Source organism: Anarrhichthys ocellatus, unplaced genomic scaffold, assembly GCF_004355925.1.
Source record: "Anarrhichthys ocellatus isolate YVR2014 unplaced genomic scaffold, GSC_Weel_1.0 scaffold17, whole genome shotgun sequence".
NCBI classification, from domain to species: Eukaryota; Metazoa; Chordata; class Actinopteri; order Perciformes; family Anarhichadidae; genus Anarrhichthys; species Anarrhichthys ocellatus.
This window is the reverse complement of record NW_022280047.1, coordinates 6,574,410-6,591,801: the sequence shown is the minus strand read 5'-3', so window position 1 is coordinate 6,591,801 and position 17,392 is coordinate 6,574,410. Positions and strand designations below refer to the sequence as shown.

Sequence of the window (17,392 nt, the reverse complement as noted above, 5' to 3'; positions counted from 1 at the left end):
ACAGACATACATTTGTGATGAGTTCCTCATTTCTGCCCCAACATAACCTCTTTCACATTCATTGGATGGTACCACTGGCCATATGCTTGCAGGGGTACACCTGATTAGAATCATGTTTTTAATGTATTTTAAGACCATTTATGATTAGTAGCCAAGCCAAACAAATGCTTAAGATACTTAACGAGTTGTGTTGTGGCTGCTAAATGGATATCTATGCACTGGGTAGGATTCAAGTTTAATCGGTAGCATTTACATTCTGTATGTAAATGTGTGTACAGCTATTGATTTAAATGTTCTACTACTTTAGCTCTGTACCCCTGCTTGCATTGTTTATTAGCCTGATATTTCATTTATGTGGAACATTTTCACTTTCTTACAAAATGGTTAGTTTTTTAAGATTCCAGTATATAATGTAAATAGTTTATTTGTATACAATTTAATTAAAAAGATTGGCCCCGTGGTCACCGATTGACTGATTGAGTTAGTATTGGTGCCTCTCTAGCCGTCAGCCACTCTTTGTTTATATCTCAGTCAAATTTGTTGGCATCATTTTAATTAATACATGTTTTAAAAGTAAGTTAGTGCTGAAGTGAAAATGTTCCACCTTTTCATATTGCTGAAAACCATTGTGGTGTTAGCTGTGGTGTGGTCTTTTGCCATTTTGATGCTCCTGCAGCTTAACCTTTCCAATTGCATATCACTTTGTTGGACATATCTGCTTGGTTTAGTTTTTGATTCAGCTTACTTTTCCATGTGTGTGTGTATGTGTGTATATATATATATATATATATATTTCCCTCCTTTTTTTTTTTTTTTTCAACTTTATTTTCCCAGTGTCTTTCTGCTGAGCTTGACTCCAACAAGCATGATGTTGAACATTTGACCAAAAAACTGGAAAAGCAGAGTCTAGATCTGGAAAATGCGTGTAAGGAAAGTGAAGATGTTAAGGCTGGGAAGGGCAAACTGGAGAAACGGCTTTCAGATATGCAGACTAAGCTCTCTGCCCTTGAGATTAGTCACCAGGAGCTTTCAGTCCAGAATGAAGAACTGCTAATAACTAGAGATACGCTTTCAAAGAATCTAGAGCAACTGTTTGCCAACAGCAAGTGCTCGGATGAAGACAGGATTTCATTGAACAAGGAGCTGGAGAAGCTCAAAGATCTTCTTCAAGAAGTACAGACTGAAAACCAAAACCTGAAACATGCCAAAGGTGAACACCAGGCGCAGATTGAGGAGCTTCAAAGACAAAATGCAGAGAAGAGTGACTTGCTCCTTAAGTATCAGCAGGACATCCAGCAAACTGAGACTACAAAGAAGCAACTGCATGAGGATTATGAAAATGTCTGCAAAGAGAAGAACAGGCTTGAAGATGACTTCAATGAAAGCGTGTCAAAGCTCACATGTGAGAAGGAAAATCTCATTTTAGAGAGAGATTCTACTAGAAATGCCAAAAAATCGCTTGATGCTAAGAATGCCGAGTTGCAGGCAAAATTTAAATCCTTAAACTTAGAAAAAGAAGATCTTACGATGAGGAACACCCAGCTGCAGGCCCTCACAGAAACACTGACAAAAGAAAAGGTGGGGATGTCTTCTGAAATCAGTGCTGCTTTGTTGGATAAAAAGAGCCTTGAGACTGTGAAGGAGGAGCTCCAGAATAAACTCAGTGCTGCCAAGAAAGATTTGGAGAGCTGTGTCCATGAGTGTGAAGAACTTAAAGCCTCCAAAATGAGCCTGGCCCAGATGCTTGAAGAGTTCAAGACCAGCAGTCAGGTGACTGATTCTGAGAGGCTTCACCTTCTGCAGGAGAAAGAAGACTTACTTGCACTTCAAAGAAAAGTCTGTAATGAGAAGGAAAAGCTCTTAAGAGAGATGGAAGAAATAAAGGAGAAGTTTCAAGTCTCAACAGAACAAGTTTTAAAGTCCAACAGGAAACTTAAAGAGGCATTATCATCTTTTGAGCAAGAGAAAGAAGCATTTCACCTTCAGAATTCTGAAATTGAGATGACTTTACATGTTGTACGAAAGGAAAAGATGAGCCTGGATTCAGCACTAGAGCAGCAGAAAATGGATTATGAGCGTTTGGCAGGAGAGATGGGAGAATTAGAAGTGAAGCACACAAAAACCATATCTGAGAATAATGCTCTTTCTCTTGAGCGCGATAAGCTAGCTAGTGATATTCGAACAAATAAGGACCAGTTGGATAGTTTCTCAAGAGCTAGTGACATCTTTATTCAAGAGAAGTCTGATTTAACCGCAAAGCTCGAGGACAGCAAACTCCAAAAAGACGAAGTGGAAGCAGAGATGACCTCTTTGAAACGAGAGAAGGCCGACTTACAAAATGAGCTGCAGAAGCACACCGTTGATATTGATGTTCTTAAAAAGGGCAACGCTGAACTTGTTCAGGAGCACAGTAAACTAAACATGGATTTCGAGAAGGCTAATTCAGAACTTGTGCAGCAGGTCGATAACCTGGCAAAAGAGTGTCAGCGGCTGCAGTCGTTGCAGACTGCAGCTGACGACAAAGTCCAATCCTCGCAGAAAGAGAACCACAGTCTGCTTCAGGAGATCCAGGAGTTAAAATGTCAGACTGAATCGATGTCGGGGGCCAAGAACGTTCTGGAAACCCAGTTACGGGCTGAGTCCAGTGAACGAAATAAAGCTATATCTGACAAGGATGGTCTATCCAAACAAATCGAGGAGCTGCAGAGAACGTTGTCCAAAGTTACGCAAGAAAATAAAGAGACGTCTTCTAATCTTCAGAATGCTGACGAGCAAAAGAAGGCTTTTATGGAGGATTTTAAGACACAATTGAAGCAGCGAGAGCAAGAAACTAGTCAGTTGACAGAAGATAAAGGGCAGCTATTATCTAAGCTAGAAGAAATTGGTAAACAAATGACCTCCCTGACCACACAGAAGGAAGACCTTTTAGCTGAACAGTGTAAATTGGAGCAGAACATTTTGTCTCTCCACACCAGCCAAGAAAAGTGGCTCGTAGAACGGTCAAGCCTCCTTGGAGAGATAGAAAACTTGCACACTACCCAGAAAGCACTAGAGGTCGATGTCAAGGGCCTACAAACGGAAAGAGAACTGTTGGAAATGCAACGCGAGAACGCTGTCGCGGAGGTTTCGGCTTCTGCCGTTGTGAAAGAAGAGATTTCCTCCTGCGTCTCAAATCTAACAGCCGAGAAGGGCGCCCTGCAGGTGGAGAGAGATGAAGCCGCCCAGAAAGTCAGGCAGCTGGAGTCCCAACTAAAAAATGCTATTTCTAAGCAGCTTGAGGTATTCCTCCTCCAGTAGTAACCCTTAGAGTGGCTGGGGCTATGTCACCTTCTCACTGCATGCTTGCTGGTTTGTCTCCCTTTCCTCTGTCCTTGTTGTTTTCGTGTCTAACTTTCATCTTCCATTTACTAACCGCTGTAAATTACCCCGAGCTCCCAGCCTTCGCCTGTGGGCTTATAACGTGATCTAATACGAGGCAAATTCTTTCGGCTTACATAACTATGTAGGTCTAAAGTGATCTTTATCGCACTCACCATCTGATGGCGTTTCATATTTCATTTGATTTGACATCCAGTTTTTAGAAGTTATAGCCCCAATATTCTGCTTTACAAATGTCATTCAGTCCAATTTTTAAAGGTTTTCTTGCAAAATCTCTCCGGTCCAATACACTTACAAAACTAGTAAGAAATAATGAGATGTTGATATAAAGCAGCTTTCAGGGGGGTCGGTATCCGTTCTGAGGCCACAGGAGTATTTTAGAGTGTATATATACTAATTATTTTCCTGCTTAGTGTAATTTTATGTTGTTAATTCTCAACCAGAATTTGAACTTGAAAATTTAAATGAACTGACATTTGAATACCTGATTCTAAATCAGAAATGAATGCCGAAAACTCATTAAGCATGCAATTAATGTATTAAATGTTAAAAATCATTGGTTGAGGTCAAACAGCACATTATGAATAGATTCGTCACATTTCTTATTTGGGTTGGTAGAGGTCAAAAGGTGTTGTATGTCAACCAACCATTTGCTGTTCTCAATTTGAAACCATTCTTAGCAAATGTCCTGCTCATGCACCATTCAGGCTACAGACGCCTCTGGCAAGACTGCTGAGACCCTTGAACAGCTGACAATGGAGAAGGCCAGTTTGATGCAGGAGAAGAACAAAGCCCAATCTTCACTGGAGGAACTCCTGAGCTCCAAGCAGAAGATGGAGGCACAGGTAAGATATGCTTGCTTACTTGTAGGTGTAAGCTCTCAGAGGTGTTTTGTGTAACTGTAAATTCAGCTAATAAATGTGTGTCATTATTGTTTTAGCTGAAAACATTGAAGAACAATATTTCCAAATGCGAAGAGGACATGAATGTTTGCAAAGAGCAGCTTTCCATAGAAACTCAGAGGACTAAGAGTCTATGCCATGAAGTGTGAGTAGATATCCTTTGTTTTGGCTGCTTGTAAAAAGGAAATCTGTCAGATTTTAAATTTCAGTAGAATATCATTGATAGGTTATGTTCAATCAAGAGACATGAAAGAAGTTTCTACAAACCAATACGAGTTGTTAGGTGATTTTAACATTTGTGTTTATTCAGTGAGGAGCTTAAAGTAGCAGATTCTGTAAAGACGCAGTCCCTGCAGATGCTGCAAGATGAGAACAACAAGCTGACGCTGGACACTGATAACAATCGCAAAGCCATGAGTGATCTTGTGAAGGTGCAACACTTTAATAATCTTACATAAACTTACAAGCATCAGAACATTTTGTGTGTTGGCTATTGATCTGCTAACCATGACTGTATTTGAACGATGAATCTTTTTCTCTTAGCTCAAGGATGAGCACTCAAAACTCAAAAAACAGTTGAAGCACAGGTAAGAGAATGCATCATTTTGGGATTTGGGCAGTTTCTCAGATCTCTGCAAAATTCACCAATATTTTGAAAGCTTTTTGTCTAAATAAACACAAATGCTTTCACCTGTGTGACACATGCTAATATTCAGTGCATGTGTAATAAAGCAAATGGTATGTCATGCTGTCCTTTTCCTTCAAAGCCTGCCAAATAATGCCTTCAGGTACGTCACGCCTTTAGCACTACGTGATGTCGGTCATCATCATGTAATAGTACAAATATAGTAACCGCATATATGTAGGCAGATAATTAGGAACATGCAAGGCATGGTCACATTGCGTTTACTTTCAATGCATTTTCCCAGAAAACGAGGATGTGATGTCATGTTTGTGATGCAGTAAATATGTTTGGGCAAAGCTTTACCCTGACCTGAGAATCTGCTGGACTCGACTGGAGATTGCGCTGAAACGGGAAACGCATACTTGACAATCATCATACAGGCTTCAGTTGAAGTGAATGGGAAATGGAGCAAATATTTGTAGTGTAATGTGACCATTCCTAAAGGCAAAGTACAATACATCTTAAGTCATAATACACAGATTGTAATTTAACCTACAGCTCCATCTCATCTGCTTGATATTTTCATGTGCTTGGCCTGCTGATTTTGCATGTTTTTTTTCCATTGTCGTCCTACTTTATTTAAATTTTCAATATGATGTCTGTACTATAAGTTATTTTGGTCTTTATCTTTATTTGCAGTCCATTTTGAGTTATTGAGTACTAAATATTTTGACTAAACAAAAATGGCACTCGATTGTCTTAATGTCTCAAATTTGTCAAGTGAAAAACTCAGAAAATAGTTTGAGTTCCAAAGTTTGGTAGATTTGGGCCAGTTTGCCTGGAGAGGTTGTTTACTGTACCTCTGAGATTGAATTGATTTTGTGTATTTGATAGTGGGAGCACCTTGAAGGAGCAGTTTGACAAGGAGAAGGCTGTCCTCCAACAGTCCATCCATAAAAACAGTGCCTTAATATCAGAAAAGGACCAGCAGGTGGAAAACCTGAGGAGTGAGGTGAGAATATAATGCATGATGGTACTCTTATTGTCAGCAGGTATGACAGCATATTGACAGCTGTTGCGCTTCCACAAAATGAATTCAAGAAAGTCAAGGTGTGTGTGTGTGTGTGTGTGTGTGTGTGTGTGTGTGTGTGTGTGTGTGTGTGTGTGCAGAAAGAGTTAGAAGCAGAAACTTTGATTTCTTAGTTTTTCGCTGTCTGAAGTCAACATTTTTAGCTGTAGATTCTGAGGTCTAGAAGATACAAGAGGTTGCTTGCCTACAGCCCTTGACTTAACTTTTAGTATCATTTGCTTTTGACAGTTGGTAAATAAAGCTAAAATAACAGCTGTAATTGCAGGGACATTTCTTACATTGAAGTCTCACAGGATGTCACTTCTAGGTCAAACATATTGCCCTGCTTTCATTTTTAATGTGCATGCTACAACATGGCTAACCTGAAAGGGCAACTTTGAAAATTGTGAGCAAGAAAGCCCTTGTGGCAGTGCAAACCTAGCGACACATTTCTTATTGCAGGTTCAAAACATCGGTTATGCTGTCATTCTCTTGAATCCTGTTTTGAACTTAAACACGAGGACTCTGTACTCTCAGGTCTTGACTTGTAGATGAAATGCTCAAATTGGACGTATGCTTTTATTTCTGTTGTTTTGACTAAACTCATTTAGTTGGGACTTCACTTGTTCACAAAACATAATGTTTTAGAGCAATGGGTCAAATCTCTTCAATACTGTATAGCCTTGGTTGTTTTCCTCTCAGCTGGTTGGACTGCGTGGGGAAAGTGACTCGGTTAAGACACTGCAGGGTACAATTCAGGCCTTGGAGCGGGACAAGGCTAATCTACAGGACCGTGTTCAGAGACTGGAGAAGGACCTGGCTGCAGGGCCGGACACCTTCAACAAGTCCTCAGGTAAGAGTGGGCTTAACTCATGACCGTAGCTAATGTTTGTGATGGCACTAAGGTCTATGGCCTGTAAGGCAGGAAAACAAGATAACCTAGTCTACTCCTGCTTTTAATTGGATCTTTTACCTGTTGTTTCCAGGTGATCCAGTTTCGGACGAACTAAGAGAGGTTAAGGAGGCTTCTGAGAGTCAGGTGTGTAAACCTTTTCTCTCATTCTTCACAATACTTGTCTCATGCCTGGATAGATTGAAGGTTTTTGCCATTCATACATTCAGTGTTAAGATGCTTCCCTACCCTGGCCCATAGAATGTTCTGGTTTGACAATGACTTATTTACATTTTCATCGTGCTTGGGGCAGTCGTACGGAAACGGTCTTACTGAATGCCGTTTGTGAAATGACTGTTCTGCTTACTCAGACATTTACTAACAAATGCGACCTCTGATGTAGCAGTAGACTGTGAATTTTACAGTTTGTTTACTCGTGTAGCAGTTACAGTATAATGTTTTAAAGAGGTGAACTGCGTCTAAATGTTCAGTTATTATCTCAGCTCTTACAGCGGTGATGGACATGGCCCATGAATTGGTATCACAGTTGTATTGTATATTTCTCCCACAGTGGTGGGATGATGGTCATCACTCTCAAAACCGTGACTTATTTTTCCTTTTGTGCCTCTGTTTACTCTAAAATGTTGTTCTGTGTCATTGATGACTTGAATGTGTTGTCTGGCAGTAGGTGGGTCCTAATTTGAATCTCATTTTTTATTTAATATTCTTCTCTCGTTCTCTTTCTTAAACTCCAACTCCTCTCCTCTGCCCTGTCTCTGATGTTGGCAATGCTACACCACCATCAGGCAGCGGTTTGTTAATGTTTCTCATCAGCATCACTTGTGCATGTCTGTCACTGTCACTTGTATTGTTTGGATCACATTATAGTTGGTGTCAAAACTACAAACTGTCTTCCAACGACAAATCAAGCTTGATTTCTCAATACCTTTAGCATTAAATATGACCTCTGCTGAAATGACCGTAGATGCTTAGATTAAAACTTTTAAAGGTCGACGTTTACTCAGTAAGACGCTCATCATAAGTGAATATTTTACTGACTCTTCTTGGAATTTTCTTTGGCTGACGACTCACAATGACGATTCACCGTCATAGTTGAGATTAGATTCATAATTCAGGGGATGTGGCGGGGTATACTTTCTATTATCTATAATCATGTCATAGGGTTGAGGCAAAGTCCTTTGCCCATAATACAATAAATAAATGTCACAAGGAGACCCTATATTATGTTTGGAAAAAATAGATATTGTTTGTATTCTAGATGATCAATGATGCTACTGTTATGTATCTTCTTTACAGATTGAGTTCCTGAATTCAGTCATCATTGACCTCCAGAGGAAAAATGAGGAACTCAAGGATAAATTGGAGAAAATGGCAGCTGCTGCTCTCAATGGGAATAATCCAAGTGAGCTGGATAACTATGGGTAAGTCCCATTCACAGCAGACTTTCTCACACTTGCGTTATGGCAGTACAAGTCAATCTTTTTAGTTACACACGGAGCTGCTTTCTCTTTCTCTGCAGCGGTGAAAAGGAACCCCCGAAGAAGAAGCTTCCCCCAAGGCTGTTCTGTGACATCTGCGACTGCTTCGACCTCCATGACACAGAGGACTGTCCCACACAAATGCAGATGCCTGACTCCCCCCCACACACCACCTACCACGGCAGTAAGGGTGACGAACGGCCCTACTGCAGCATCTGTGAGATCTTTGACCACTGGACCGAATCCTGTACTGATGACCAGACCTTTTAAGCCTTTTTCCACCCTTGTTCGCACAATCGGTATATTTGCACATCATATTAGATTACTTTGGGATTTTGGTTTGTACGTGTGCATTTCGCATGCTTGTTTTTGCCAAGCGTCTTCATTGTCCATACCAGTCCTTAAGCGCTCTTATGGGAGAATGGTCTCAGAACATCTTCAGAGAAAAGACCAACGACATACAGGAAAATAATATATAGCAGTTAACAATTTATCATAAATGACTTTGGATATCCTGGGTTTGTGTGCGTGAGGAGATGCTGTAGGTGGATGTATCATTGTGGGAGAAGCTATGATCGTCGGATCATTTAATTTATCAATATCCTAACATTGTTTGCACAGGTTGTTGGGGAGTTACAAAGATAATATAGTATCATGAAAAATGTTTATTTGAAACTGTAAATGACTTGATTGAAAAAAAAAAAATATCGGTTGCCGCAAAACTTGGTGAGCTATAGTTTATTTTTTTATGCCTGGAGATACTATGTACGCTTTAAAGGTTTGATAGTATGCGTGTTATTTTGTGAATGGTAATCACAGGGGAGAGATTGTCTCACTCTTGTCTGGAGTGGAGCAGTAAGACTCACTGCTGTTTGGCTTTAATGGGAACTTTTTTTATGGTCTTCATGAAGGAACAGATGGATGATTGTTAAAGAAGAGGCAGTGAAACCTAAAGCACTTACTGTAACCCCTCAGTTCCAGTGAAACGGCCTTTCCAAAAAATCATTTCTGTATGAAACAATTAAATACTTGGGTATTTCTTTAAAAATGTTTTGATTATCTGTATTAAAATAAATAAAATTTATGTATAAATTAAAAATCAAACCTCTCTGTATTGACTGTTCAATTGAAAGTGCATTGCAGTCTCTGTTTATGACTGCACGTAGTCATCAGTTGGACTATGCTACTAGATTTGTACAGGTGACACGATAGCCTCCATGTAGCGGAAAACATCAAATATTCATCTCTACGATATACTCGCCAGTAATGAGGGAATGCAGGGAGGAACATGAGAAAAAATGTGTGTATTTTATTTTTCTGGTGAGTTTGTAACACTTGTTAGACTTGAGATGAAGCTACACCAATAAACCAGCCTGGCCAGGACTAGATGGAGGAATATGGTTCCTGGTGTACAGTGGGTCAAACTGAAAAAGGAAGTAAACCTGGTGTAGCTGCTCATCTGGCTTTAAGACAAAACTGGCTATTTGCTCAAGGAGTTATGTTGTGGGAGCAGAAGTTGATGAGCTTCAGATGCAGACTGCCATTTCTCCAGCTCCACGTTGACCTCCACAGTCACCGGTTCCAGTTGGACGGACACGGAGTTCTCTGTGTGGACGTCCATCTTGCATTCCTGCCCTCCTTTTACTTTGCCTACATAAGACGAGATCAAATAGTGTTCATGATTTTAAGCAGACATTACATTAGTCATTTAGTAGATGCTTTTATCCAAAGCGATTTACAATTCAGATTCTATCACATTCATACACACACCATAGGCATAGCTACGGGAGCAATTTTGGGGTCAAGGACACATCGACATGTCGGGGATCGAACCGCTGACCCTCTGAAGTATTTTCCTGCTCTCCACTTCGCCCCAGTCGTTTACTAACTGATAAATCAAAGCACACCCCTTTTAATTTTTCCTTTGGATGCTAAATACTTCTTAAAAAAAACACACTTCCTTCAGTAATATTCCCCATGAGACACAAACCACATCTACGACACTGAACAAAAATATTAACGGAACACTTATTTTTTGTTCTTTTCATTAGCTGAAATAAAAGATCTGACTTTCCTAATTGTCGTATAAATGATATTGGAGATGGCTTGTGGTAGAGAAATAAACATTTAATTCACATTCGCAACAACTCGCTGCAGCTGGACATTCCTTCTATCAGCATGCCAATGGCTTGCAACATCTGTGGAATTATGTTGAATTTTTAGAGTGAACTTTTATTGTGACCAGGCCTCGGCACGCCTGTGTAATTGTGACAGTTTAATCAGCATCTTGATATGCCACACCTGTCAGGTGGATGGATTATCTTGACAAAGGAGAGGAGCTCAGTAAGGTAGATTTAAACAAAATTGTACACGACATTTCAGCGATAAGTCTGTTATGTGCATGGGAAAGGTTTAGTTTCATTTCATCCAATAACAAATGGGAGCAAAAACAAAAGTGTTGTATGTATATTTTTGTTCAGTGTAGATACATTTAGTCCACCCTAAACATAACACTATTTTAAACGTATTTCCTCAGTTCTCATTTATGTCAAAACGAATCTAAAAATATTCCCTGTACTCAGCTGTACAGTTGGAACAGTTATGTGTTGTTCAGATGATTAACCTTTTGAAGCTGCTGTATTCTTCTGTTTAGTACTGTTGCCTCCTCCCTGCTTTGATTCCTTGTCCTTCTTCTTGTCCTCTTTAATTGTCTTTCCCAGATCCTAAGGATGAGTGAAAAACATATCTCACATATAAGTCCCGATTTCAATTCAACGTTTTTCCTGTTGCAACAATAGTTCATGTGAAATGGACAAGCTTATGATTGTACTACTAACACCTGTTGAGCATGTCCTCTCGCCTTTTCAAGTGTTTGTGTAGCTTCCACCTCAGACTCAGTTTGCAGAGCCCCAACGTTACAGAGGACATGGACCTTTTGTCCTCCTGTCACCAGGCTGTGCAGGGGGATGTGGACAGAGCCTAGTATTCTTCTGATGGGGGCGTCCTGGAACAGCTCTGGTACCGATTTTTTCTTTTTGTCTTCAGACTTGTCTTTAGTGGATCCAGATTTGATTGGAGACTGAGGAAGATACCACAGACATGGAATTGTCATGTTGAGATGCAGTCTAATTTTATCTGTCAAAATAGACTTTTAATACTTACACAGAGCTGATGTGACAAGCTCTGGTTGACTTACCTGTGGGTGGACTGTTTCTTTATGCCGTGGTTCTAATGTGCACCAACAATTGCCATATTATTAAAACCATGATACAGCGAAGGTACTGTTATCCTCTGCAAAATGTACCTTTACAAACCATAGCACATGCAACAATGGTCTTTTTTGATGTAAAAATGACAACATAAATATTTTTACTATTTTTATAACTATTATAAGGAAGGCTGAAATAAAATATACCTTTTGGGTGAAACACAATTGCAGCTTTTTCGGCGACTTAAGAGGCTGAAATGAGCCTCAAGTCAGGGCTTCTCGTTCAGTGTGAGGTTGCCCAAGGGCACATCAGTAGATTTGGCAGCTGCTGTAGATTTATTGGACACTCGAGTCACTAGCAGATAACTGGAATAAATTCAGCATAAATAATAAAGCTTGCAACATTCTGGTTATTGGCCAGCCTAAGACTATATGTAAAATATTAAACTATATTATGAAGATAATATATAATCTTTTTGCAATTGCTTTTGGACTGATGCTATGTATTATAATAAAAAGAAAAAAGATGATTAACACTTTGCTCAATGCACTGGCCACAGCATAATAAGAACAGCTGAGTCGGTTTAAATGAGGGAGTTGGAGCATAAAAATTAACATGTGACCAGGGGTACAAATCTAAAAACCAGCTATATAGACATAGGCACAGATTTAAATAATACATTTTTTTTCTATTCATTCCTATTCTGGGAATAAACAGTCCAGGACATGGTCCAGCTGTGCCTCTCTCATTCCTTGTGTTTCTATGTTACCCCTTCCTTGTGTTTATTGTTTGGTCCCCTGTTTGTCCTTTCTCTGTATGGGTGTGTGTGTCTGTCTGCGTGTGGCACTCATTCTCCCTCCTGCTGTCAATCACCATGCACACCTGAGACCCATCCACTGGTCAAGCTCCTGCTGTATTTCTACGCCGGCTCCACACTCCAGTCTTTGCCAGATGGTTCAGTTTGCCACCATTGTACAAATGCTGCTGCCTGCTTTGTTTGTCTCGAACTAATACTTGAGTTTACCTGAGTACTGTTTATCCTGTAAATCCATTGACTCAAATAAAGTTGCTTGTGAACCTTTTTCAAACCTGTGTCCGAGTTCTGCTCTTTGGTCCTAAATCCACTGAACTTGAAAAATAGATATATTAATTCATTATTTTTCTAACACTGACTAATACAAGGGGTGTCCTTCTACAGTTTGTGATTCAGTAGGAATTAAATGATGAGCTCACTTCTTCCCCTTTCCTGCTTTTCTTCTCTTTTACAGGTCGGCTGGGTTTGGCTAACGGGACGTCTTCAGAGACTGCAGGCCATGACAGGACCTAAAATGTCAAATGCCAGAATATGAGTCCTAACGCATTTTGCGTCTGAACGTTTACCCACTCAAACCATATTTTTTTTTACTTTTTCCTCCTCTATTGTAAGATAAAGTCCTTTATTGAAGAATCTCTTCAAGCCTCCCAGATCACCAACAATGTACGTGTGTGTGTGACTGAAGTCCATGCACTCTGACCAGGTCAGCTTTGATGTGCTGTGTCCTGACACTGTAGAAAAATCAGAATAATACACAAGTGAAAGTTTGGCACAAAGATATGGCCGCAGAAAACACATAAACAAAATATATATAAGTCAGGCTTTTGGCGAGTCAGAAACACATAATGTAGGTGAAATCTCAGAATGAGTTAAGAAAAGTGTTTGATAAAGGATCAGTCATCATCCAGTTTAAGGGTATGTACAATTTCCCCCTGACTGTATGTTCCTCTGAAGGCAGCTGGGTAAATTCTACAGAAACTGATAAGAAAATACCTCACACTGACATCATGCACTGAATGTCTTGCAATTACAACCTGTGTGTTTTTTTTAATCCTGTTTCAACAACTGAGTCGGCTCTATCAGGGTTTGTGATTTAATAGATTTTCCTGGAGGCGTGAAAACTTTGCAGTTCAAATGAGTGCAGTATTATTACCATGTGCGACATCATGGCAGGTTTCCTCACTATACAACATTAAGTGTTTGCACGATTCTTTTTCACAATTTCTGTTTGATTGTAGGTCAGCATCATCTTCTGTTACATTTGCTGCGTCAGATTTAGACTCCCTGTCGAAGTTCTGGTAACAGCAAAAGAGAAGAAAGAAAAACTGCTGATTTAAAAGATCGTTTCTGGACATGATTACACAACACCTCAACTCCATTTTCCCCATTCAACAGTGTTTTATCTTTGTTTTAAGATAACTAACAAAGCAAAGCACATATAAAACTGATGTGAATTAAAGGCGCTTATGTGCATTGAACAAATATAGATGCCTAACTGTTTTTTGTTGATATGGTACTTATTGTGTGCAATGACGATAAAGTTTAATCTAATCTAATTGTATAACAAAGAGGGAATTTCATTCATAATGAACTGTAACTGTGGAACACATCCAATGACATATGAAATGTACATATGGGCATGTGAGTAAAAAAAACGTTTGTCACATGTGACATTCTGAACAGTGTAAGACATGTAAAGAGAGGGAAAATTGTCGGAAGGATACGTCACCAGGTTAACAGTTTGATGACTAAGGAACTCATATGTGATAAAATAGCCGTAGTTCACAACAGGGAAGTCTGGAGCGTTTTCTTCCACTCTCATCAATGGGTTTGGGATTCCCCTCGCCCTGCCCACACTCACTGTGGCTGATGCACGGTCCACTATCAGATCTGTACATATGGAAAAAATGACAAAGCTGCTGATTTAGGAAATTTAAAAGAAACAAGAGTCCATGTTTACAGGACTCAGGCCTACCAATTGACAGCACAGTCAACAGTCTCACCACTGTTCTTGGCCAAGCCCCTAAAACACTGTCTTTCCTCAGCGGAGATCCATGAGGTGTCCAGGCAAGAGAGCTGTGGAACACTGTCCACAGTGAAGCCTGGGTAGGAGGGAGCAAGAGTGAATGGGTTCCCCTCCAGCACCAGCGTCCTGAGGCAGCTGAGTGTGCTCAGGGCACTCAGCAGGGCCCGCTGGTCCTTAAACTCACAGTCACTCAGGTCCAGACACACCAGCTGTGGCCTGAGGTCAGAGACAGTCATTGTTTTTACAGAACAGCAACGTGTTGTACAGCAAGACTGACAACTTTTAAAAACAGTAAAAATGATTTACTCTTAAATAAAACATTCCCAAATGCACCAAGTCCAAGCAGCCCCTCCTCCTCTAACTTCAATTTGGGTATTTTCCTATATTTAACAACTTTTTGTAATTTTTTGTATTCGTTTAAAAACAGCTGTACGTCCCAGAGTTTCTGTACATGTTCTAAACGGTGCTGTCTAAGGGTCTTCTCTACTCCACCAGAAATTAATTCTCATGGCAAAAAAACATAAAAAACAACAAGTCGCAAGCCGAGATAATCCTGATGACATCACCAGGTTTCTTTTTTCAAACTTATACATTATACAACTGTTTTCATAAGATGTGAAATACTGTTTTTAGACATTTACATATTGTTTAATTGATGATAAAGAAGGAAGGCTTGAGAAAATAATTTCCCCTATGGCTCACTAATATGATAACCATTTTAGATTTAATGAGCTATGTGTTTCAGAGTGTTTCAATGTAATTGCCTTCTGAAATTCATCAGGAAACACAAGTGATTTAGCCCTCACTAGAAATTAATGCCATTTTTTGATCACCCTTTGAAGTCCAAAGCTGCCTCCCAGCTTTAATACACCACTTCGCGTAGCTTAGCTTAGTTTACAAAGTGGGTGTAACTTTGTAAAAGTGTGAACTTCCTGCTCCTACTGAAACAATATTTAGAAGTTGTGATTCTTTAAGGTGGCATCAAAAGATTTTCTACCCAACAGCATCAACTGCTATGTCATCACTTTTTCAGTAGGTGTTGCCACTGAAAATCTAACACACTGCCATCACATCAGTATATGTTGTTCAACCCACTTCCTGTGTGTTTGTGTGTGTGTGTGTGTGTGTGTGTGTGTGTGTGTGTGTGTGTGTGTCTGTGATTGTGAACTAACCAATGTCTTCCAGTAAGATGAAAGATGTCGTCATGTGAACCCAGACTGTTTGAGCCGAGGCTGAGGTATTCTAGGCGGGGAGGGAGGCAGTTGGTGAGACTGTTTAGAGCAGACAACCTGTTGGCACGTAGCTCCAAAATCTTTGAAAAAACCACATTTACATTCAAAGTTGATCATGCCCACATCACAACACCTGCTGAACTTTGATCTATGAGTCAGTTCTGTTACACTGACATACTGTACTTCACCCAGTGACGGCACAGCAAGTGTTTTACCTTTGCTTTGATGGAAAAGCAGGGCAGATCGATGTGAATTACCCTTTCATGACAACCTTTTGCAGAGCAAACTCACCTTCAAAGTGCTGGGAAGGTTTTCTGCAGGGATTTCTGAGATTTTATTGTCACTTAGCACCAATTCCTCCAGCTCTGAGAACCTTAACAGGCCTTCGTCGATGACTGATACCTGAACACAACACAGACAAAACATCAAGTACAACTTTTCAAAATTGCGTAAAAGCATCAGCATTTACTGATGTTGTTCTTTGTGTTTTAAACACGGTCAGGAGGAGAGTTGTCACAAGGTGTTACAATTTAAGTGGTTACTCAAATCCTCTCAGCCATGAGAGGAACCAGAAACTCATTGAAAATACTGTGAAACCAGAAGAAGATGTGATCTATTTTTGGGATCCTCTGTTTATTTTATGTCCATTTTTGGATTTAGGGGATCCAATAACAAACTTTGAGATTTGGGGATTACTCTAACTAACGTCAGGATAATAACAATTACCAATTTTTTCAACGTCTATATCAGAATAATATGGATTTAGGGACACTAAAACAAGTTTTGTGATTTAAACAAATACCATATTGTAGTGTCCAGGGAGGGTGGGTGTATAGTGGAAAGCCTCCCAGTATGCACCAGGGCAACAGGTTTATGGACCCCAGCCTCTGTTTATGCATGCTTCTGTAAGATTACAAACATTATGGAGTTATGCACCTAAAGATAAGAGTGCAAAGGTAGTCTGTTGCTGTACTGATGCTCAGAGAAGCTAATAAAGCACCCTTTTGAGCTGGAAAACCTTACATTTCTGTAAAAAAAAAAACTTTCATGCCATAATACTTTGGAGTGTATTATACAAAATCATGGGTTTGGTTTAACGGAATGCTCATTCATTTCTTAAGAATGACACTGTACAAGAACATTGGTTGAGTCAAATTTCAAGTACAACTCAGTACACTCACACCCTTGTCCACAATGCGAAGTGTAGTAAAGTAATTGTAAATGAAGTCTGTGTGCAGGCGTTCAGGGGTGAGCACAGCCAGCCGTCTCAGGGCTGGAGCCTGAGGGCTCCATGATTTGTCATCCCGCCATGGAGAGTGACGGCAACTCAGCAGATCCAGGAGGTCGTCTGTGTCCTCTGTTTCTGCTCCCTCTGTACTGTCTTTGCTCTTTCTCTGAGAACATAATCACTCAGTTTATCAGTATCTACAGTATATCTAAGCTACTGTATGCAGTGATGGGAGTGCTTTAAACCACTCAATAGACATGATCATTTTTTTAAAGATAATCTAGAAAACACTGCAAACAATAAAAAACAATGTAAAACTCACCCAGGTGCCGTAACCACAGGGAAAGTCCTTCAGACAAAGGCGGTGAATCTGCTTCTCTAACACAGCAGAAAGCTTGTTTGAGCTCATGTCAGCATTTGTTACCGTATGGCAAGTTACATAGATGTGTTAAGACAAACACAAGCTTCAGTGTGCAATGACACGTTAGCTTTTCTTTGGTCAGTCTTTCAGGGAAAAG

The 17,392-nt window shown here is 40.0% G+C and overlaps 2 protein-coding genes across 6 annotated transcripts in view; one reads left to right on the top strand and one right to left on the bottom strand.

The window, feature by feature from the left end:
• clip1a (CAP-GLY domain containing linker protein 1a) overlaps window positions 1–10,069 on the top strand; it is a 20,788-nt gene extending 10,719 nt beyond the window's left edge. The window contains exons 16-27 of one of the 5 annotated variants that reach the window (XM_031856280.1): window positions 835–3,279; window positions 4,086–4,223; window positions 4,319–4,425; window positions 4,591–4,711; window positions 4,824–4,867; window positions 5,048–5,068; window positions 5,800–5,917; window positions 6,677–6,827; window positions 6,961–7,013; window positions 7,673–7,678; window positions 8,184–8,308; window positions 8,407–10,069. In XM_031856280.1, coding sequence (XP_031712140.1) covers window positions 835–3,279; window positions 4,086–4,223; window positions 4,319–4,425; window positions 4,591–4,711; window positions 4,824–4,867; window positions 5,048–5,068; window positions 5,800–5,917; window positions 6,677–6,827; window positions 6,961–7,013; window positions 7,673–7,678; window positions 8,184–8,308; window positions 8,407–8,635 — 3,558 coding nt within the window. In that variant the 3' untranslated portion in view covers window positions 8,636–10,069. The remainder of the gene's footprint in view (window positions 1–834; window positions 3,280–4,085; window positions 4,224–4,318; window positions 4,426–4,590; window positions 4,712–4,823; window positions 4,868–5,047; window positions 5,069–5,799; window positions 5,918–6,676; window positions 6,828–6,960; window positions 7,014–7,672; window positions 7,679–8,183; window positions 8,309–8,406) is intronic. The other 4 variants (XM_031856283.1, XM_031856281.1, XM_031856282.1 and 1 more) reach the window with 4 other exon arrangements.
• LOC116388429 (leucine-rich repeat-containing protein 43) lies at window positions 9,644–17,392 on the bottom strand. The gene is made up of 12 exons (XM_031856285.1): window positions 17,197–17,392; window positions 16,828–17,040; window positions 15,938–16,048; window positions 15,587–15,726; window positions 14,392–14,630; window positions 14,118–14,278; window positions 13,542–13,683; window positions 12,980–13,119; window positions 12,808–12,897; window positions 11,205–11,444; window positions 10,989–11,088; window positions 9,644–10,015 (listed from the first exon to the last, which is right to left on the bottom strand). The coding sequence occupies exons 1-12, from the start codon at window positions 17,281–17,283 to the stop codon at window positions 9,846–9,848; spliced, it is 1,833 nt and encodes a 610-aa protein (XP_031712145.1). The 5' UTR covers window positions 17,284–17,392; the 3' UTR covers window positions 9,644–9,845.

What these genes read in the sequence shown, in the direction of transcription:
- LOC116388429 (XM_031856285.1), bottom strand. Translation starts at nt 17,283, where the DNA reads ATGAGCTCAAACAAGCTTTCTGCTGTGTTAGAGAAGCAGATTCACCGC. An exon ending in ACCTTCCCAGCACTTTGAAG is followed by an intron (nt 15,727 to 15,937) that starts GTGAGTTTGCTC and finishes GTTTTTTCAAAG; the next exon opens with ATTTTGGAGCTACGTGCCAA. An exon ending in GTCATCAAACTGTTAACCTG is followed by an intron (nt 13,684 to 14,117) that starts GTGACGTATCCT and finishes TGCTGTTACCAG; the next exon opens with AACTTCGACAGGGAGTCTAA.